General features: G+C 43.9%; 2 protein-coding genes across 8 annotated transcripts in view; both read left to right on the top strand.

Annotated features, from left to right (window-relative positions):
* The window catches only part of LOC137780748 (glutamate receptor ionotropic, NMDA 2D), a 93,639-nt gene extending 83,043 nt beyond the window's left edge, over positions 1–10,596 (top strand). For all 6 annotated transcript variants that reach the window (XM_068568943.1, XM_068568944.1, XM_068568945.1 and 3 more), the window contains 4 exons: positions 610–679; positions 792–909; positions 6,230–6,465; positions 7,386–10,596. In XM_068568943.1, the coding sequence (XP_068425044.1) occupies positions 610–679; positions 792–909; positions 6,230–6,465; positions 7,386–10,595 (3,634 nt within the window). In that variant the 3' untranslated portion in view covers position 10,596. The remainder of the gene's footprint in view (positions 1–609; positions 680–791; positions 910–6,229; positions 6,466–7,385) is intronic.
* A 295-nt stretch (positions 10,597–10,891) lies between these two features.
* The window catches only part of prkcg (protein kinase C, gamma), a 28,658-nt gene continuing 17,165 nt past the window's right edge, over positions 10,892–22,384 (top strand). Inside the window, exon 1 of one of the 2 annotated variants that reach the window (XM_068568949.1) lies at positions 10,892–11,028. The gene's annotated coding sequence lies outside the window, so the exon portion shown is untranslated. The remainder of the gene's footprint in view (positions 11,029–22,384) is intronic. The other variant, XM_068568948.1, reaches the window with a different exon arrangement.

A 22,384-nucleotide genomic window follows, 5' to 3' on the forward strand; every position in this document is an offset into this window, starting at 1 on the left:
CTCTTTCTTAGTGCTTATCTTACACTTCCTCTCGCCTCATCTGCCCTCTTATCTTACCATTTCTCTCTTTTCTCCGTCTCTTTTTCTGTCCATTCTTTCCCCTCCCAGTGTGCTTTCTCCGTGTGTCTGTATTTAAACTTTATAATCCTCATCACTCTCTGGCTCTTTCCCATGTCTTTTCCCCCTGAAGTGTGTAAATCTTTCCCCCTCTCTCTCTCTCTCTCCCTGTCACTGTGCTCTTCACACCGTATAAATCCCCATCCTCCTCCCCTACGCCTCCCCAACCACCACCTTCCCTCTCCCTCTTACTCACACATTTTTCCCTGATCTCTGCCTTATTTTATTCTCCTTGTGTTTTCACTCTTTCCACCAAGCCTGCTTTACTATTCCACCCATCTTCCCTTTTTCTTGTTATGATTTAACTTTTCATGCCCTCTCTATCTTTCTGTGCGCTTGTCTGCAGTATATTTCTGCACCCTAACTCTCTTCCCAGGTACATCGCAGCAATCCACCTTTATACCTCCCCCCCTCCCTCAGCCAGTCTCTCCATCCTTCCGCTCCCTCTCTCCCATTAAATGATGAATGAATTCTCCCTTGATTCCTTTACAGGAAACTGGATGCTTTTATTTATGATGCTGCAGTATTGAACTATATGGCCAGGAAGGACGAAGGTTGTAAGGTGAGTACCAGCCCATGCAGGCACTTTTGCTAATAAACTCGAGTCATGTCTATTTGTTTCTTGGTCAATTTTTATACATTTTTTAATATGTGCACGTTGTCTTTTTCCTCAGGTGATGACCATAGGCTCGGGGAAGGTTTTTGCCACCACAGGCTACGGTATCGCCCTGCACAAAAACTCACGCTGGAAACGTCCTCTTGACCTGGCCCTGCTGCAGCTGGTGGGAGATGGTGAGAACTATGGGGAGGGGAGGGAAGAAAGGGAAATAATTAAACAATGGAGGGGCAAAGGGAAGGTTATAGGTAGAATGACAGCACAGAGAAATGAGCGACAGAGTAGAACAAGCGCGGGGGGTGAATGGAGGACACAGGGGGTAGATGAATGAGAGGATGTTGTGAAGTGGATGGGGGAGTACAAGGTGTGGAGGGAGCAATGGCTGTAAGGTGTTTCAATTGTGATGAAATAATGGAGTGTATGAGGTGGCTGAGTGTGATGGGTAAGAGGTTTGTAGACATCTATATTGGCTACTGGAAAGGAGGGGAAATAAAAAGGGAGATGGAAGCAAGAGGACAATTGGTACACACTACTTAGCATTAGTAAAGCATGAGTAATCACTTAATTTATTATTTATAAAGCATTGTTTCAACATGAATACTCATTAGTAACTCATTTGTATGCATTTTAATAAACACAGTTATAAATGTTTTATTCTTGATTAATAAGCTTGACTATTATGCGTTTCATGTTTGGGTTTTCATACTTTATAAATTATGGATTCCCTATTTGTAAATGAAGTAAAATATATTGCAAACCAATTATTAAGGACTCATATATGGACTAATGGTTAACATGTGCTTTATAAACATGTTTTAATTAATTAATGATTAATTCAGGTAGTCACTGTTCATTAAATAAGTATTAGTTAAGTATTTTGTGTGACCCTAACTAAAGTGAGGACTATCTATATGTTCAACCCAATTGACAGTGAAAGGCCAGCAGTGCCTTAAAGCTAACAAAAGTCTCAGTTATCATCTCAACAGAAAAGGGAAATAGACACAATACAAAGTGATAAAGAAGATGGTGATGGGGTGAGATGCCCGTCAGTGGCACGAGGATTGCGTATGTTTACCCCGTAGGTCTCCCCCGTAGATCATAGGATCCACTTTAAAATCCTCACCCTCACGTACAGAGCACGACACCGCGAGACTCCTTCATATGTGGCTGAACTACTTTGCCCTTATTTTGCATTTGTTTAAATACCTACCAATTTATGACCTGCTTTTATCTGTTTTTGTTTGTTTTATTGTGTTTTTTGTTGTGTTTTTTTAATCTGTTGTGACGTCTTCGTCTATGACATATGTATGTACCAGCAAACTATAAAACATACTCAACACTTGTGCCATTGACGGGCATCGCCTCAGTTTCATCACCTGGCCGGAGCTATTCAGACACGCACAATGATGGTGATGTCATCACCGCGAGCGACACGTTTACACTCAGAAAGAACAGTGGCCAGGTGATGTGAGGCGCTGAATTAAGTGTTTACTCATGCTTTACTAATGCTAAATAATGTGTAGTTATTATAAAGTGCTACCAGAAAATGTTTTTTTGGTTTCAGACATTGCAGAAATTACTTCCCCATTCCCTGTTTTCACTCCTTTCAATCTATCAGACTTTCACTCTCTTTTCCTTCTTTCCCTATGGGCTTATGAATGGAAGAAAAAAAAGGGATTTACCTGTGTGAGTCAATGTTGCAAAAAAAGACGATCCCATTTACACTCATCACAGATTAGCTGATCCTGACTCAGGGAGTGAGAACCAAATTAACTGAAGAGAAACACCTGAAAATACTGTGAACATGAAACGAGTGCACTGAAGCAAAAAGAGATATATAAAATAGATTGGATCATTTATTATTAATAAATATGGGAACATGATTAACATGCTCTTCTGCTGCAAACACTTGTGTCTAGGATTAATCCATGGGAGGACAGTTCCTTGTTTCTGACAGACATAATCTGTTTTTAGAATAGTTGTCAGGACACTAATGCTTGATTGTCATTTTACACAGTCTGCCACACGCATTTATTGTCTCAATCGGATGCTGCTTGTTTGGCTTTTCCTTGTATTTTAAATCAGCTTTGCTTATGGCGTGGCGGACAAAGCCCTTTAGCTGTTTCTGGCACACGGACACTTCAGCTGCTTACACACTGATAATGCCAATTTGGTGCCAAGATCCATTAAATAAGACCGGTGTCTGGAGCTGAATAGTTGGACCTAGAAAAGGGTGTGTATGTATGTGTGTGTGTGTATGTGTGTGTGCGTGTGTGCGTGCATGCGTGCATGCGCGTGTGTGCAAGCATGTACGTGCATGTGTGCAATAAAACAGAAAGCCCAGACAGCCTTGACATGCTATGTCTGTTGTTTCTTTTAATTTGTGGCACATTCCCTTGTCCTTGCTTCTGTTCTGTGTCGCGAACGCTGTTAACATCAGCTGTGTTCGCCGGATGGATCGAGTTACAGGCTGGTGTTGAATGCTGAGGGTTCTAGTTGTAGGCAGGCGTTATTGGAGTGGATTACTAAGGAAGAGGATTAGTTTGTTTCATGGTAAAGGGAGGGTGTGTGTGTGTGTGTGTGTGTGTGTGTGTTGGGGGAGGGGGTGGGGTGTAGGGGGGGCTCACATTCAGCGTGACCTCAAAGGCTGCATCTCAACAATCGCCCTGCGGCTCAAGGACTCACATCACACCTTCATCCGAGCTAAATCATGTCACAGTGTTACATCATTATGTACCGTGCCATGTTGAATCATATCATTTTACAACTGCATTAGAGGGGCACTAGAGAAGAGTCCGCCACTGCTTTGTCAACCCTGCGAGTGTATTGTTCTCCTCGTTGCTGCCTCTGGTGATTCATACCACGGCTTTAGAGAAGGTCCATTGATCGCAATACAACTTGTATCGTGATAAAAGCAAAACTGCTGAGTGGCAAGATTTCTCTTTTCCTTCTTATCAGATCCACTTCTATTTTTTGCACAGTGTCAGGATTTTGATTCCAAGAATATATTATTCAGTGAGTTAAAAAAAAAAAGAAAAAGAAGAGAATATGGGTTTACAGTTCTTGGCTGTAAGGGTGTTTTTTCTCTTTTTTTTCCTTCTGAAATCTTGCAATGAATGCTGAGAGGTTTGTCTCGTTATGATAAAAGCACAGGAGTATACGGGTCATGGTTTACTGCTCAACAACTGTGGAGCTCAGCATCTCTGGACATGTCTGGCATCATGCCATGTCTGGAAAAATGCAAGCATGCATGCAGGCACTTACACATTTACATACACACACTTACAAACAAATACAGTTTCCTTTATTAAATAATGTCTTTGTGGTGGATGCCAGCTCTATGTTTGCAGTGTGCCAGCTCTACCTGACCTGACCTGCCAGAAACGACAGAGGTGGAGTGTGGATTTGACACACCTGTCAGATTTGGCAGGACTGAGCTGGCTGCGACTGAGAGGTAGAGACAACTGGCATCACAAAGGCCTAAGGGAGGGAAGAAACCAGCACAGTGAGAAAGAGTCAGATTGTGAAAGAGGGAGACGAAGAAGCACAAGATGAATCACTGGAAGTCAAATGGCAGGAAAGCCAGGAGATGAGACTTAGAGCTTAGAAAAAGGATTCGACTGGCTCTTGTGAAGTGGAGGACAGACATGAGAGTACCTGTTTATCTGTACCCTTCACTAAGACACTTGCTGTTTTCACATCAGGCTCCTGTTTGGACACACAGCTGCTACTGAAGGTCAATGACACCGTTAAATCCTCTTCAATGGGGCTATGCTCCGGAGTTAAAAACAGACCTTTGTGTCTTGGAATGTATGTGTGTATGAATGAATGCGAGACAGGGAGTTGTTACCTGAGTCTGCCAGTGGGCTGCAGTAGCACCGTGTCCATCTGTTGCTGTAGCTGGAGGCCACGGCTGATTGGCTAATGATGTTCTACAGGAGACACATTAGCCAGATCACACAGATGACTGGGTCGGCTTCATCTACGCTACGCAAGCACGGCTAATGATGGCACAAATGAAAAGCTAAAGCTTGAGTTTTCGCAGAGCAGTGTAGTGTTGCAAGTGGATGCTTGACTTGTCCGCTTTTAAACCCTGCTTCAGCAGTTTTACTTAAATGTTGTTCAGAGACTGTGCCATGCAGTACAATTAAAATAAATATAATGCAACCTGCTGACCTGGTTATTGCAGTGCTGCTCATCTTCTTTAGGTGTTACTGAAAGATTATGCCATTATGAGTTCTTTCGGAGAATAAGGCTTTTTAATTCCATCATGAATCATACTCTGCATTTTCTGGCTGTCCATTACTATGGTTACACCAGCAACCCGCGCAGCCAATCACAGGTTTAGCAGGGCAGCTCGGATTCGCTAGGCCAGTGAGATACATACATGAAAAGGCAGAGTGGTGGGTAAAGTGGTCTTGGCTGGTTCTTGGTAGTTTAACAGAGTGGAATCTTGGATCTCCCAGAGCTTACCACCTTGATGGAGATTCTGACCATCCCTTCAGCACAATTAAATGATTATGATCTTCTCTCTCTCTCTCTCTCTCTCTCTCTCTCTCTCTCTCTCTCTCTCTCTCTCTCTCTCTCTCTCTTTTTCTCCCCCCTCTCTTGTCACATTTTTGCCACTTTCTCTCCACTCATCCTCTCCAACCTGAGGAGTGTTCCTGCTGTTTGTCATGATGACACAATCGCAGCCCCTCGTCCTCCATCTCTGCTTTCCTTGTTCCAGCTCCCTCTAACTTGCTCTGTCTGTCTCATTTCCCCTGATGCATTTGTGGATAGAGAGAGAATGCCGCACCCTCTCTTTTTTTCTGAGACATTCTTCCCAACTCTCATTACCCCTCTCCCTCTCTTCCATGCTTGTTCAACCTATCCAACCATCTGACTGTGGCTCCTGGTCTCCCCTTCTCCTCTCCTCATTTACTCTGGGTTACAACGTTGAGATTAGGTTGTCTGTGCCATTTTACTTCTCAGTGCTACTTTATTGTTTTGGACTCTCTCTTTCCGTCTCAGGCTCCTTCCTCTTTGTTACTTTGGACACAGTGCTGCTTTTTTGATACTGACCTCTGACCTTGAGAAGTCACATTGGATAATGGGCAAACAGCAAGCAATACCGTAGACCTGTACTTTAGTGCTTATTATTAGTCTTTCTGTCTCCCTCTGTGGCCCCTGTCACTATCTATTGCCCCTGTCTCCATTTGTCTGCCTGTCTGTCTGTCTGTCTGTCTGTCTGTCTTTCTCTATAACCTTGAAATAACCCCTAGACCCCCCCAGCCTTAATTCTTCATGTATTTAACCTGATCCCATCTCTTTTCTCTTATCCTCTACGTGTCTTTTCCTGTCTTACTTTACTTTATATTTTTATTATGCCTCCTTCTACTCTCTCCACATTCTCTCTCTTCTTTCACCCTCTACTTTTACCGCCTTTTAACCTCATCTATTTCCTTTTTTCCTGCTTCTTTTTCTCCACCCCTCCCCACACACTTCCCTTTCCAGATGAGATTGAGATGCTGGAGCGCCTCTGGCTATCAGGGATCTGCCATAATGACAAAATTGAGGTGATGAGCAGTAAACTGGATATTGACAACATGGCTGGGGTCTTCTACATGCTGCTGGTGGCTATGGGCCTCAGTTTGCTGGTGTTTGCTTGGGAACACTTGATCTACTGGAAGCTTCGCCACTGCATGGCCACCAGTTCTGGCAAATTGGACTTTCTCCTGGCAATCAGCAGGGTAGGTGTTTTTATCTTTGTGTTGGTGGGTGTGTGTGTATCCGTATACATAGTGTTTTTTTCAGAACTGGCACACAAAAATGTCTTGCTGTTTTGTAGACATTCTATTAAGTGTTTTAGTAAAGTTGTAAATCCACATTTTTGCTGGCGATGTTTAACTTTTATGCTTTTTTGCAGCAACAAGCGGGTATTTTTACAATTTAGTGCACTAAAACTATGCTAGTCTATAACAGGACAACATGGTTTGAACGAAAAAAGCTGTGCAAACACTGTGTGAGAACATCTGTGTTCATGCTTGTATGTGCCCTTATCTGTTACTGGGTGTAAGTGTTAGAAAGTGTGAGGTCCAGGGTCAATTCAATTCCACTCAGTCAATTCAGAAGATTAATTGAAATTCAATTCCGCTCACACTCTGGATATCCTGTTCCTTTGACAGTGACCTTGATAGATGCAGCCCACACCATGTGCATGTGATTATTGTAGCCCCACTGATAATAATTTGTCCTTTTTCACCACAACGGTCTTAATTTATGCATTTATGTATTCAATTCCATTAACCAAACAATACACAGCTGTACTATAAATAGGAATGGATGTTTATCTGAAAAATAGCAATCTTGCAGTTCTTTTGAAAACCCAATCTACTTAGATTTCTGTTTTACAATTTTCTTCTCCTCTTTCTCTGTCGCTCTATCTCTCATGTACATACAGTAACACAATGCCTTTTGTACATATGTGGCACGATATCTGCAGTCTGCTGTATCTATGTTTTTACATTTATTTGCCCACATATTCCTCTATTTACATTCACTTGATTACATTTATTTTTGTTATTTCAAGAAATACAGTTTACTTTATTTTGCTAAGAAACTCTTACTCTGTTTCTCTGTGGTCTTGATTTGTGTTCTCTCTTTTTCTTAGGGCATGTATAGTTGCTGTAGCTTTGAGGATGAAACAGCACCAGGTGGAGCAAAATCTTTGCCCACTCATCACCACACAGCAATGGTCACAGTTCCGTCCCAGCCACATGTTGTATCAACGTCTATGACCAATCCAGTCATTGCCATGGCGCAACAGCAGCAACCACCGCAACAGCAGCAACCGCAGCCCGTCTACAAAACACCTCTGCCGGGCTCTCCTCCCACCGTGGTGCATTCTGGGACAGCACTGGGTCCCTCCAACACCGCCATTGCTGGCGCACCCCTCCCTTGCTCCACCTTCCTGCCCCGGCCAGACCGCAGACTGGCTGTGGTGGATCGCTGGAGGCTGCCCAAATCTGCTGCAGCCAGCAACCCAATGGCTGTAAGGGGGGCCATCACTGACATGGGACCCTTTGCTCAGAAAGTCCCACCAAACTGGGCTCCAACTGCTGGAGGGGGTGGGGGACTTGACGGCTATAAGAGATACTATGGTCCCATTGACCCTGAGGGACTGGGGCCCTGCATGGAGCAGCAGGCAGGGTCCCAGACCCCCAAGACTATGCCTAGGGGCCACCCCCAGCCCCCTCCAGCCAGTGTGGCCTTCTATTCAGAAAAGGGCATGGACCACGGGGTGGGGAAGAGGGTGGTGGGAGGTGGCAGCGGAGGTCAGGGGAAAGGGGCCGTTAAACCTCTGGGCACTCCCAGATTGCCGCCTAAGAGTCAGGCCCCTCTGCCTCCTACACCCCCGCTGCCACACCCCTCTCCCCCTCTCCCCTCATCCTTCTGGAGGAAGCGTAGGCCCAAGAAGCCCAAAGAGCCTGGAGGGCCACTGTATGAGAACATTCTTCCCCTGGGGCAGAGGGGAGGAGCACGAGATGGAGTGAGGGAGGGAGGAGGGAGGAGGGCACGCCCCCTCTCTCCCCCGCTCTCACTTCCTGTGCCAGTACCCCTCAGCCCCTCTTACACCCCTCCTTCGCCCTCTGCATCTTTGCACTATACGTCCTCCTCCTCTTCGTCAACCACCTCATCCACATCCACGTCCTCATCTGCCTCATCTTCGCGCTCCACCTCTCCCACCTACTCTTACAGCTCATCTAGGAGCACACGGGACAGGACTGGAGGAATAGATGGAGAAGATGACGACGACGATGAGGAGCTGACAGAAGAGTCAAGCCTCCTCCTTGGCAGGGGGAGGGAGAGGGAACGCTCAATCATTCGGCCTCGTTCCCTCAGCCATGGGCGCTTGCCGCCACCCATACCCCCCAGGAAACCACGCACATCCTGGGGTGACAGAGAAAGGGAACGGGAGAGGGAGAGAGGAGGAAGCCAACTGTCTCAGCTCCAAGAGTGGTGGGCAAGCTGGAGTGAGAGAGAGAGGAGTGGAGCGGGTGGCGATGCTGAGAGGCAAAAAAGGGAAAAGAAGAGGAGAAAAGAAAAAGAAAAAGAAAAGAAGAAGAAGAAAAAGAACAAAAAGAGGAAAAAGAGGGAAGAAAGGGAAAGAGAGCGCGAGAGAGAAAGGAAGCGGCGAAAGGTAAAAAAGAAGAAGAAAAAGGAGCTTAAGACAGAGAAAAGGAAGAAGTCAATTGGGGGAAGACGCTCTGAGCCAGAAGAGGGCGATGTAGAGCCAGAGAGGGAAGGAGAGGTAGAAGGAGAGAGGGAAGGAGGACTACAAGACTACTCCTTCTCTGCTCAGTATCGGAGCACATTTGGGGAGAAGGGACGGGATTCGTGGGAAGGAGATAGGGAGAGAGGAAGGAGGGAAGGAGATGAAGGCAATGACAGGGAACAGGAGGACAGCAGCAGAAGCAGGGAGAGGCGTCCCAAATCCTCACATTCTCATTCAAGACATCGTGTCGCCAATAAGCGTTACCCTAACCTCAACAAACTCCCTGCATCTGTGAAATTTTGGGTGAATGGAAGAGGGAATGATTCTAATACTCCTCCAACATCCCTCCACCCACTCCTTCCATCCTCCAAGCGGAGAAGAAGTGATGGGTTGGACAGAGATGACAGTGGGAGAGTCGGAGAGCGGCGTCCGTTGTTAATGCATTATGAAAAAGAGAAAGCACCAACAAGAGAAGGGCTTTCCTTCCCTGAGTGGGAATCTGAGGATGATGATGATGATGACGATGATGACGATGATGAGGAAGAGGAGGAAAGGGACAGAGTAAGGGAGCGGGTGGCGGATAGGGGAAGGAGAGCAGGTAGGAGAGCAGTGTCTGAGTCAGAGAGGGACAGGGCCAGGGCAGAGGACAGTTATTCAGATGAGGGCTCGTCGGGGGAGTTTGGTCGTTTTGAAAGATACTGGGAAGGAGGTGCAGGGGGGGGCAGCACGGGGATAGGGGGTATAGGGGGAGGAGGCTGGTTCTTTGGTACCTACCCCTCCAGAGAGAAGGGGGGCAGTATCAACAGTCGGGATGATTCCTTGCTAGGAACTCGGGCAGAGGGATGGATTGGTGCTGATTTCTGGGGTTCAGGGCCAGGAGTAGGTTGGGGCTCAGGGGGAGGGAGTGGAGGGCTCGGCTCACAGTGGCCGCCGCCCCCTGCAGCCTTCCCTCCACCTAGAAGATACTGGTCTATGGACAAGATCCCTGTAAAGGGAGAGAAAAAGTGGAAGAGTGGAGGAGGAAAAAGCAAGGGGCGAGCTAGAAACAGAGGGGAAGAAGCAAGACGGGCCACCATGTGTTCCTGCAGCCTTTACCCCCAACCCCATCCTTACCCTCATCCCCACAGCCGCTCGCACACCTCCCACTCCAAGAGAGGAACCACGGCGCTTTCTCATAGTCAGGAAGAGCTTATTCCCCACTGCCACAGCTTCAGTGGTGGCTCTCGTCCCAAGCCTCTGCCCCCGAAACCAGATCCCAGTCAGGCCAAATCAGGCAGCCAATCTAACCTCAGCCTCAGCACACAGCCCACAGACCATCCACCTCAGCCCTCACCGTCGTCACCCCAGCCGTCCATGTCTCCCACCTCCCTACCAATGCCCATCCCGCCTCCACCCTCCTCTTCCTCTGTCTCACCACCAGCAGGGGTAGGAATGGTAGGCCAGGGCCAGGCACAGGCTTCGGCCAGTGCCAAACTCCAGTATCAGAGACTGCGCTCTGTGCCACAGCCACGGAGGTTCTACTCCCCACACCTGCCACTCAAAGCCAAGAGCCTATGCTCTCGCCGAGGGTCGGCCCACTTCTCCAGCCTGGAGAGCGAGGTATGACAGGGGGAGAGGAGAGAGGGAGACGTGGGAGCAAGCAACATTGCTATTGAGAACCGTGGTGCCATGGCAGCTGGAGCCAGGGATGACACCAGAGATATCGCTGCCTTGGTGAACATAGGTAATCAATTAGCAACCGTCACTGCAGGAACTAGCATGGACAGTAGTTCTACAGCTAGCAGTACTCTGTGTGAGAGCAACTCCACCGCCACCCGCTCCATTGTCAGCGTTCTTGTGAGGGCGACAGTGAGACGCCACACCAGGGTGAGCTACATCCGTTTGGATGGTTCCCATGACGACGAGAGTGAAGGCGACGCATCACCGGGGGCGGGAGCTCCCGAACTTCTTCTCCGCTCAGAATTGAGCTTTGTGATGTCATCTTCGGTTCTCCTCCCCTCCCCGAGTCACAACTATGGATAAGAGTAGTCTCCAGCTTGTGAGTAATGATGTCATGTTTGTACACACAAACACACACACACACACACATGCACGAACACACACACCCACGTACACGCACAGATATATGCTCAAAACGTCTCCCTCCCTCTGGCTTTGAGAACACACCTCGGTGGGATGTGGAGAGACCCACCCCTCTCCCAAAAGAGGCCAGTGTTTAGTCAATATACTCTGGCTGCCTGTCCTCATTGGCTGTTGGCTTTTGAACTGGATTGGTGGACTTCTTCTTGGTCTTGGAGACACTGGCCCCTCTTCTTCCCTTTTGTAAATGAGTTGATATGAAAAGCAATGCAGTCAGCTCTCTCATGCACTCTGTCTGCCTGATCACCTTTCACTGGGCAGCGAGGACAGTGCTAATTATTAGCCCTTTGACCTCCTTTGACACCATCAGACCATCTAGCTCTACCCCAGGACCATCTACGTGATGTCATGTTTTACTAGAAACCCTTTTAACCAATCAGATTGAACAGGAACCTTCTTCTCTCTGCTGGAGCTTGTCATGTCCCCTCTGTTCCAACCAGAACGCGAACACAGTTGAGCATCAAAGTATTTGAACAACAAACTGAACTTTAAAAAGAGAAATAACAATAACAAAAAAAGACATGTAGCAGATTCTTTTTCGTCTGTCTCTTCTTTTCTTTCTTACTCAGACTTTTCTCCCCATGCCCTCTTTTTTATTCTATCAATATATTTCTCTCACTGTGTTAGTGTTTTAATAAAGAGGAGGCTGGATGTGGCTAGTGTTGGAAGTGAGAATGATTCAAAAGCAGTGCCAAATTTCCACTCAACAGGTTTAAAGCAGGATTGATTTCCAAGTAATTTGTTTTCATATATAGAAAGACACCGTCTTTTCTTTACACATGTGAAAAATGCATAATTCACCATCATGTTAGTGGATCAAAGGGATGAATAGTGCAATATCTGTAATTGGCACTAGATGGCTGCATAATATTCAAATATGCTTTGGAGACAATTGTGCAATGGGCTTGTGGCAAGTTTAATAATTGTAGCTACATGATACAGAGCAAAGTATGATGCAGAGTGTGCAGCTATGAACTTTATTATTTTTATAAAAGTTGCCAGTCAGGATTTATTCAGAGGAATTATTGAAACCAAGTGCAGTGTATTGTAAAAGCTCTCTTAGGATATCACTGTATTTCACTTCTATATTGTATCTTGGCAGAGTTTGTAGATGATGGATTATATGAAGCACAACATTCATTGTATTTTTCAGACATCCGTGCCAAAGTTGTAACCGCACAATTTACAGGTAGTATAATTTGCTGATGTGTGGAAAACTATTCACTTGATGTTCACTCATGTTGCTATTATGGACAATAAAATTCACTGTTACTAAGGTTCAAATAACAAAGTACCACAGATGAGTGAGGTAATGATCTTGTGCTTATTATTTCCTTTTGGCAATTAAGACTGAACGATATACTGTGAATGTTTAAAGTTCCAATTTGAGGTGCATATACAACAGCTGAGACTTGACTGAATGCAGTCAGTAATAAGTCCTGTAATCAAGATCATCAGATGACTGTTTGACTTTGAGCAATATTCCCACCTTCAATGTGACAGCAATGCAATGGCACATCTGTTTGCATCTGAGACATTGTAATTGTTTTTCCTCTGGATCATTTGTTTCAGCAAGAGTCAGATGTTCCACATCTTCACTGATTTTCCTTTTGGGGGGGATCAGCTTAATCTAATTTGGTCAGATGTGATTGTAATAAATGAGTTAAAGTCCACAGCACCTGGCTCTGGCTGACCAATATGAATACAAAATGCTATGTGTTCAAGGGAGAGTAGTGAACTGTAGCATTGGACCTTCTGTGCGCTGTGCCAAAAGCCATCTACTGTGTAAACTGTGCCAATGTTGCCAACATTGCAATGCATACACTCCATTTTCAACATATCCACCTCATGTCTCACACTAAGACCAGCCACAGCCAAGCTCTTCTTCTATTGTAGTTGAATGTAGCTTTGACATGATGTAGCAAAAAAACACCTACTTTTAGACTTTGTAGCTTTTTGGATGCTGTTGATAATGGCTAGAAGGAGGGGGGTTGGGGCTGGGGGTGTTGACCTGCTATGTGAGGGACTGTGCGTTGTGTTTGTGCATGTCGTCACAGATCGAAGGGTTAGTTGACCTTCTCAATTCCCCTTTTCCTCCTTTGCCTTTCAATATGGGCAGACCCTACCTTTTATCTGCACATGGATTGCTTTTTTTCTAAGTCTGTGTGGGGCAATATTTTTTAAAAACATCTAAAAACTTTGTTTTTAGATATATGCTTTTGCCTTTTCCCATTGTTTGGAAAGCCCCAGAATCATTGCATGTTTAGCTGAATGAAATCAAAGAGAATTGTGGTGGAAGGGTTGTGTAGTTGAATTGTAGCAAATGCTTAGGACCCAGGGGAGCCACCTTTCAGTTCGGTAGTAAGCTCGCTCTACTCTGCACCCCAACAGTGGAAACCAGTTCAACTGCTTTCTGTGTAGTAGAACAAAGTCATTTTCAACCAATCAACAGGGCTTAAACCTGGTATGTCATTGAGCATTATTGATTTCTATTGAGGCGCTAATACTTAAGTCTGTGACTGCATGAACAGAAGTGACTCTTAAAAACCCTCTTTGTTTTATTTATTTTATTTTATGCTAAGAAAAAAGAATATATTAAAATATACTATGTTTTTGAGAATGTACCATGTTATACTGTGATTTACCTGAGATATTTTATTGTATTCAATTATCATTTGAATTATATCATTTATCTATAAAAAAAATATATATGTACAAATAAATATATACATATATATACATACAGGTATATATATATTAGTTAAGTTTGGTATATTTGGAGGAAGTGTTAGATGAAATAGTTTTAAATGTTTTAGCTTTGTAGCGATTCTAGACACTGAAATCATTTTTGAATTTCGATTCCTCCTATATGACTGTGAAGACATTAGTGCCTGTGACAAAAAAGACAAGTAAAAGTCTAAACTCTCTATTCATCTGTATCTACTATAGCTATCAGTCTGTCACTCCTCTCGTACTACCTATAACATTACCTTTTGACACTCTGCTTTTACCCATCAGTATGTTTCTCTCACACAGTTTGCTGTCTCTCTTGCTTTCTCCTCTGGAGCTCGTTCTGGTTTTCATTAACAAGCATTCTCCACCTCTCCTCTTTTAAAGTTGTATCATACGGTGATCACACCACTTTGTTAATTAACCCGCACATTGACCTTTTTGCTTTTTTTTTTCCTTTGATGACTTTCTTTTTAAATCAGCTCATTCCTCTGTCTGTCTCTCACTTAGCAAAAAACAGAGACCAGTAGATACTGTGTTCTTGCTCCTTTTGACTGATTGTTGATGATGATGATGATCAATTAACTAATTGATGAAATAATTAATGAACAATGTTACTACTACTTATGTGACTGAAGTGTGTATCTGACGACCATGCCACTGTAGCGAGTCTGGGCTGTACCACACCACCAGCGAGCAAATGAGGCCACAGTTGCTATGGTGTTGCCATGGCATTTTCATGGCGTTGCCATGGTGTCCTCCGCACCGCCACCACCTGGTGCCTGCTGGGTAATATAGCATAATGTCCTTCACTTTCTCCAAAGCACTGGTCAAAAAATCTGCTATGCTCCTCTTCTGCTCAGTCCCGACCTTAATCAGTGTGAGGTGACATATTCAAAAGCTCACGTTTGGGGGGCGGCGCGGTGGGAAAGCGTGTCTGCTGATCTAGACTGGACTGGTTTGGCTGAAAGTGGCTACGATAAAGTGTTAGTATCATGTTGATCACCTAATCGGTAAATCATCAATTTGTGCTGCCCCTGCATGTAATCCCAAAAAGCTCCATATCACTGATAGCCTCAAACCATCCCGGACACAGCTGTGTCTTTGCTTTGTGTGTTTCTAGTATTGAATGTGTGTTCTTTGTCAAGAGGGCACATGCCATTTACTCTATTTGTATTGCATGAGCACTAATCATTTGAAAAAGCCCACTGCAGCATGATTCTGTAATACTCTCTCTCCTTCACTCTCTCTCTCAGTTTTTTTTTCTATCCTGCTATTTTGGAAAAAAAACCTCATGCACTCACACTTTGCTGTGCATGCATATTTAACGCACAATGCGTACATCACTCAGCCAATGATCCTCATCTTCCTCTAGCCCTCACTAAGCTGCAATCTAAAGCACCGCCTCAAGTAGTCCGATCATCCCACACAGGCACACATGTGGCTTCACAACACAAGGCACGCCAGGCCACACACTGAAACTACTCTAATTTATTGAAAACGTGGAGTCTTTTGTGGAAAATTTGGTTCACAGATTTGGTTGGCGGAGGAAGTTAAGTACATTCACTGCTCTGCCTGTTTTGAGCTATCCGTTTCCAGAGTTTGCGATATAGTCTTGCACTCTGCTTCACACTGTCCTGCCTGTTGTGATCCATCAATTCCCGTTTAGAGTAGTCGGGTTCAATTTGTTTTACTTTGCTGACTTGCTCCTCTTTTGATTTACCTTGTTGTCCTTATCTGCTTTGATTTATCACATTTACTGTCTGGTCAAATTGTATGTATTGAACAGTCCAGTCCAGCCGAGTGCAGCGTGCTCCAGGCCAGTTTCTGAGTCTGTAAGAGATCCCGGTGCAGCCCCAAGCTCATCCCCTCTCTCTATTGGCCCGTTACCTGGGAAGCGATGCGTGTGGTGCTCCAGAATTCAAACAGGGTCTTCATTGGCTGAATCGGCCATGAATTATATCAAGGAAACACAGGAGTGCCACACGTTGTACTCACCAGGTCTAGGGTCTGCATGTTGCACCATGACAAGCTTATCCTACCACAGTGACAGGGCACATATACCCACAGAAACCAGTGTGTGTGTTTTCAGCATTGTACAAGGCCCAGTTCTGCTCTAGTAACCTCGCCAACACTATAGGCCTACTTACGGGTTGCTAAGGCGGGTTGCTAGTAGGGTGATGTTGCTCCTAGCCCAGACTGGTCTGGTCTATGCCCTAATTTAAATGTGTTAGTTTATTTGACATTGTCTGTCTGGGGTGGGGCTGGAGGGTCAGTGCTGCACTTACTTCCTGAGAATTGCTTCATAAAATATGATTCTCTTTAATTAATGCCAGTGGTGCTGTGTTTCCTTCCAATTCTTTTGACACGATTGTGATTATAAATAAGGGGCTTTGAGATTGTGGCGTGCGGACGTGTGTGTGTATGTGTGTTTTCTCTTGTGACAGTATTTTCCATACACGTTATTAGTCAGAACTCCTTCAAAGTAAATTTATGGAGAGCTCAGAGAGTAGTTTCTTTGGCATTCTGACAGGCAGTCCTCTGCCAAAGTGTGTGTGCGCAGCATTTGTGTGTTTGAGTGTGTGTGTGCGTGCGTGTGCGCACATGCTTGCTTGCATATATTTCTTAGAAGTTTCTTGGTTCTTGTCAGACTTTTGCTTTGATCTGGCCGGAGCTGACCGAACATAATCCACTTCTTTCACCCTCAAAGGGAGCAACACACCTAACACTCTGCCTCAACTCTCAACCCCAGTCAACAGCGGCCGAGTCCGAGCCACTAGACCAGCTCCGTTTCTACTACTACACACAGATGTTTCTGCTGATCAGAACAGAATTTTAAAACAGACCTGACTGTAATGCAGCTTCCGCGGAAGACATCAATAGACCTGTGTTGCATGATATTTGCGTTGAGAGCCTTTCGGCTTTATTTTTTGTTTTGTTGAGGTTGTTTTGGGGTGAAATAGAGAGGACGACACAGAAGATACTTTAAAGTTAATTGGAAATAGTTTAAACTTTCATCGTCCATTGTGGAAAAAACCTGGTTGTCGAAGCTAGTTTTAAATGTATTCACAAATAAGACTTGGTTCTTTTAAAACACTGCTCAACCAAGCATGACCAAACATCTACACAGTACCTGACACATGATATTGTTCAAGAGTGTTGATGGGGATATTAAATATGTTTTGTTCTGCTTCCTGTGCGCTTGCGATCTGCTAATTAGCCATGCTTTGTCAGTGTGATGGGCTAATGGCTAATTGCATTGTGAGGCCTCTGTGTGTACATGCAGTAATTACTTAACGCTCTAATAAGATTGAGTTACAGGCAGTTGGATCATGGTGTCCCCAAACACTGATCTGAGGTCAGTGTTATGCTTTTCTCTCTAATGGCTATGAAGGGAGAATGGAGGGGATAAACTGATCCTTGATCTGCCATGGGGGATTTCTATCACTCGCATTGTGTTCTTTCATTCATCTTAGAGCCGGGCAAAGTTAGAAACCAGCGGTGATGGATTTGCTTTTTAACTTGTTTCATGCAAATGCAATACAGAAGTACAATTTGTATTTGATTAAATATACATTCTATTTAGTGAATGCTGCTCAGCACTGCTTTTATCGTAAAGTTGTAAAATATGCATGATCTAGTTTGGTCAGTTGATAAATAACTGCGCCCAGCACAGCTATCTATCTCTGTTCAACTCCCCACCTGCTCCATTCTGTCCCCCTCTACCTCCCTCCTCCTCCCTCCTACAGCACCTCGTCCTCAGTCACTTCTTCATGGACACACACACACACACACACACAGCACAGTGACTTATGAACGGCGTGTGGGAATAGTATGGAAGGAGTGGGCTGTGTCCTGGTGCTGCAGATTGATCCCGTACTGATCTGCCACCGGTTCCCTGAGGATTTGTAACGCATGTCTGTGGTGCAGGGCTTAACAATTTCTCTCACTCTCTTCCTGCTTTTGTTTCTCATTCTGTCTCTCTCTCTCTCTCTCTCTCTCTCTCTCTCTCTCTCTCTCTCTCTCTCTCTCTCTCTCTCTCTAGCAACACTCACGCCGTCTCTTGCTATGCAGTGCAGTGGCCCTTGCGCTCCTGCCCCTCTCGCTCCTCTCACCCTCCTCCTCTCTCAGTATTCTGCCAATAACAAGTTCCTCTTCGTCTCTCTGTTTTGATTTTCTTTCAATTCTGTTTCCCCTGACTGAGTCTGTCATTTCATTTATTCTCTGCTCTATTCTATCTCTGGTTATCCCTTACTTGAAATCTGTCCGTCCTTCCTTTTCAACTGCATTTTATTGATAATTTCTCTGTGGTTTCTTTCACTAAGCTCTTGCTGACAGGGTTGTCTCTCTTACAAAGATTCATGTGTGTTTTTAGAAATATTTCTTCTGAATTTCTAAATCGACATCAATGTATATCTGCACCCACTGTACGCACACACGTACAGTACATGTGGAGGGGGAGAGCTGTTTCCCTTTCATCATGTGTGCAGCGCCGCAGGGTTCTACAACCCATCGGCTTGATCTCTGAAGTTGAAAAAAAAAAAACATGCACCCTTTCATCTCATGTATTTTTCCCCCAGCTTTGCAGCCAATCTCTCGCTTCCGCCATTTTCACATGAGCCACACTGGACCGTGACTAGGAACAAATTAGCTAACTGACCCACAGCTTTTACCACACTGTTTGTCTTGTCTATGTGTTTATGTGAGAGAGAATCTTTTGTTTCTGTCACATGGGTATCTGCTGTATGTTAGCATGCTTTATCATTCCAGGCAGTTAGAGGAGCAGTTGTAACACTTTGTGGTTGATTGATTTGCCGTAATGGTAATAAACACAGTATGCGTTTACAGTAATTAAAATACAATATCTTATGCAAATGCATACAACTTATATACATATATATATATATATATGTATATGTATGTATATATATATGTATATATATATATGTGTATATATATATATATGTATACATATATATATATATATATATACATATACATATATATATATATATATATATATATATATATATATATATATATATATATATATATATATATATATATATACAGTTGTATGCTTTGGCCAATATATTTGAAGCGACATCACCACCACATCTAGAACAAAATAATTATTCATATTACATCCTTGTTTGCGTGTGTCTGTCTGTGTGTGTGTGTGTGTGTGTGTGTGTGTGTGCGTGTGTGTGTGTGTAATGCCACCTACCAAAAGGGAATTCATCCTAGAAAAATGGGATGAAGATTAAGATATCCTCAGACTTCCCCTTGTATCCTCATTATCCAATCGCCTCTCTTTCCTTGAATCTCCTGCCCTCCTGCTTTCATCCTTCCCCTTGAGCACATTTTGTTCACAACCTTCTCTTCCTCCCTGCAGCAGTAAGAACGGTTTTGCAGCCCACAGCTGAGGCTTTGAGTTCTTGTTACTATTTTGCACATACTGTGAATAGTAATACGTTCCAGCTCACATGCCCGTTTTACTCATGTTAGGAGATGATCTATCGGCTTGGCCACGGTCCCAAGCTCATTATACTCAAGGCCTCGACCTTGCTAGAAACAGCACCGGCCATGCACAAATATTACATTTCTCTAGGTAAAAAGTCAGTAGTGGACACTGTTGTTGTGTAAGTGGAGAGAAAACAATATACAAAATATTACTGAAATATTACATACTCGTGGTTGCAATCTATATATTTTTTATTTTGGTAATTGATCACCACATGAACTTGAATACAGAGAAATATTACCTGACTGCAGTTCCCTTCAGCTCAATCAAGCGTTTTTAGATTCTTTCAGCCACTTTGGGTTTTGTCGCCTGCAACTTAACTGTTTGTTTCAACTTCAACCATTTAAAAACCTTGTTTTCTGTTTCAACTGGCAGCTGTTTTCTTAAAAAAGACTCTGTACACTACCTGTTCAACACCAAACAACCCACCAAAACAGTTAGCAACTAGCTGGTAAGTGGAACATTTATCAAGATATAGCAAGATATTTGCCTCAGGAGTTAGTGGAGACAAAAACAGAGATAAAAAGGAAATTCAATATTGGATAAAAATTCATCAGCGGGTCAGAAACACAATGCTCAATGAATGATAATGTTCATGTTCTTCTGTTACTGTTGGATGTCTAAAAGACAACTAAATGGAATTAGGCTATAACCCATAACTAAAACTTTTCGTTATACAATGTGAACAACTGTAGATTCATTGTTCCTTGTGCATGTGCCATGTTTTTGTTTTTTTAAATTGTTTCCCCTCATAACAGAACAAAAACATTCCTGAATAATATCCTTTTCCACAATATGCCAGGTTGTACATCAAACCTCTGGTAGTATGCCAGAGCAACATACTGCAACAAAGAGGTACAAAAGAAAATGGGGAAACATGCAATAGGTTATTAACTCATGGCATAAACGTTGTACCTGGCATTAAACTGCTGTAATGTATAAATACATCAGCTCTCATACCACTCCTGAGCTATCCACAAACCAAAATATGTGACTTACTCTCATTTGATTTAATACACAATTGTCCCTCATTTGACTGTTGGATGTTCTATTTCAGCAGTATTTGTTGTTGCAATGAGAGGCGGGTCAGCAGTAAAGTAAATATGGAGAACAGGCTTATTTGCTTGAATACTGAGAGTTTGTAGGCCATGTTGAAAGCCCTTGTCGCCTGCCAAATGTCTCATCTGACTGGCGTGGAGGTTTGTTGCTCTCTTCCAAAAACACAGCAGACCACTCTTCATTAAAAAAGCAAATAGAAGCACACCCCAACCGAAAACCAACACAAGCAAACAGAGCCAATTGGTTCTGAGGAGACAAAATTAACAGGCAGATATGATTACTTCAGACATAACTTCTCGCCTGATTCCACAAACAACAGTTAGGCAAGTCAATTTACCTTAATTTTATTGGAAGAGGAAGAAAGCCAGCGAGGTTGAAGCCGGTGCTTGATGCGAGTGAGCGTTGGTTAGACGATAATGGATGTGTGTAATTGGTGAAGTGCTAAATGCTCCCTCAAAAAAGATTCGAAGGAGGATTTTCTTTTGAATTAAGCAATGGTCAGAAATAATAAGATGGCCATCTGTAGACTGGACAAGAATAAGGGAGGGGAGCGGACAAGGGAAGTGTTTATGATCAGAAATGGTAGCAACAGCTTCCAGTGCTGTCCCATGATAGAGATTATTGTAAAGGTGGAGAGACAGATTATAGTGTGTCTTCTTCATTGATCTATACCCATTCTCCTCTTTTTCTGTTGCCATCTATACATTTTATTTTATCTTCACTTCATGTTTTATGTCATTTTCTGTCTGCTCTTAATCATGCGGGTTGAATCTGTGTTTTTCATTCTGCCGCTGTGTGTGCGTCATTTTAGTTTACAGCCTTTACGTATCGCACACCAGCTCGCTTTCATGGCCCAGGATCAAAAGCTGTAAAGCATGCTCCGATAGGCATGCAAACGCACACTGATACAGACACTTTAGATTCACAAGTGCTTACTCATCACACCACACGGAGGGAGACAATGTGAGCCGTTTATGTGCTTTGTTTTTCAATGCACTGATTACTGAGGAGTGCACGATTTACAAGCTCATATTTCTGTGCCCCCCCTTCTCTTTCATACTATGTGAGGACATCTTCCTCATTTATTTGTGACAACCGAATAAGAACACGACTCATCTCAGATAAGAGCTATGAAGAGGGGGAGTCTTATGAGCCTGAACATTAATGGCAGTTCCATAGAGAAAGGTCTGGTGACGGTTTGTGTGAAGGAAAGCTCCCTATCATTTCCAATCAGCTGCTAGTTCAGCATGACTAATGCTGAAATGACATATATCGTTGTCTGATAGGGCATGTTCACACAGGTTTTTTTCAACTCATACAGTAATAATGACAGCGTCCAACACACATAGGCTTATGCACGCCAGCTCACTCTTATCTTGCTGGCTGACACCATTTTGCTCTCTAACAATCTTGCTAATTATAATTGTTAATTAATTCTCTGCCAGTGTCCTCATCAGGAGACTAATAACCTACATTTCCATTAATTAGACCTTCAACCCTTTGCTCCCTCTCTCAGTCTCTCCGTCCCACTACAATCCACCCCTTCGTCCCCTGCCTGCCTGCTTCCCTTCTCCCGCCTGCTGCTGGCACTCCCAAGATTGTCCATAGATCACATGCACACATGGAGTGTGATTAAGTGTATGTGTGTGTGTGTGTGTGTGTGTGTGTGTGTGTGTGTGTGTGTGTGTGTGTGTGTGTGTGTGTGTACTTGTATTATAATGCAGGTACAGATATCTGTTCACACAGACACTTTATAGGGGCTCGACTTCCCAATGGGACCAAACAGCTGGTCCCCACAAGTGAAGCCATTGAGTTTTATGATGGGATAGTTTGACATTTTGGGAAATACACATATTCCCTTTTTTTGCTGAGATTTAGATGAAAACATGTATATTGTCCTTATGTCTGGATATGAAGCTGGAGGCAACAGCTGGTTAGCTTA

Source organism: Clinocottus analis, unplaced genomic scaffold, assembly GCF_023055335.1.
Source record: "Clinocottus analis isolate CAN_PGR_092001 unplaced genomic scaffold, fCliAna1.0.p SCAF_9, whole genome shotgun sequence".
Lineage (NCBI taxonomy): Eukaryota > Metazoa > Chordata > Actinopteri > Perciformes > Cottidae > Clinocottus > Clinocottus analis.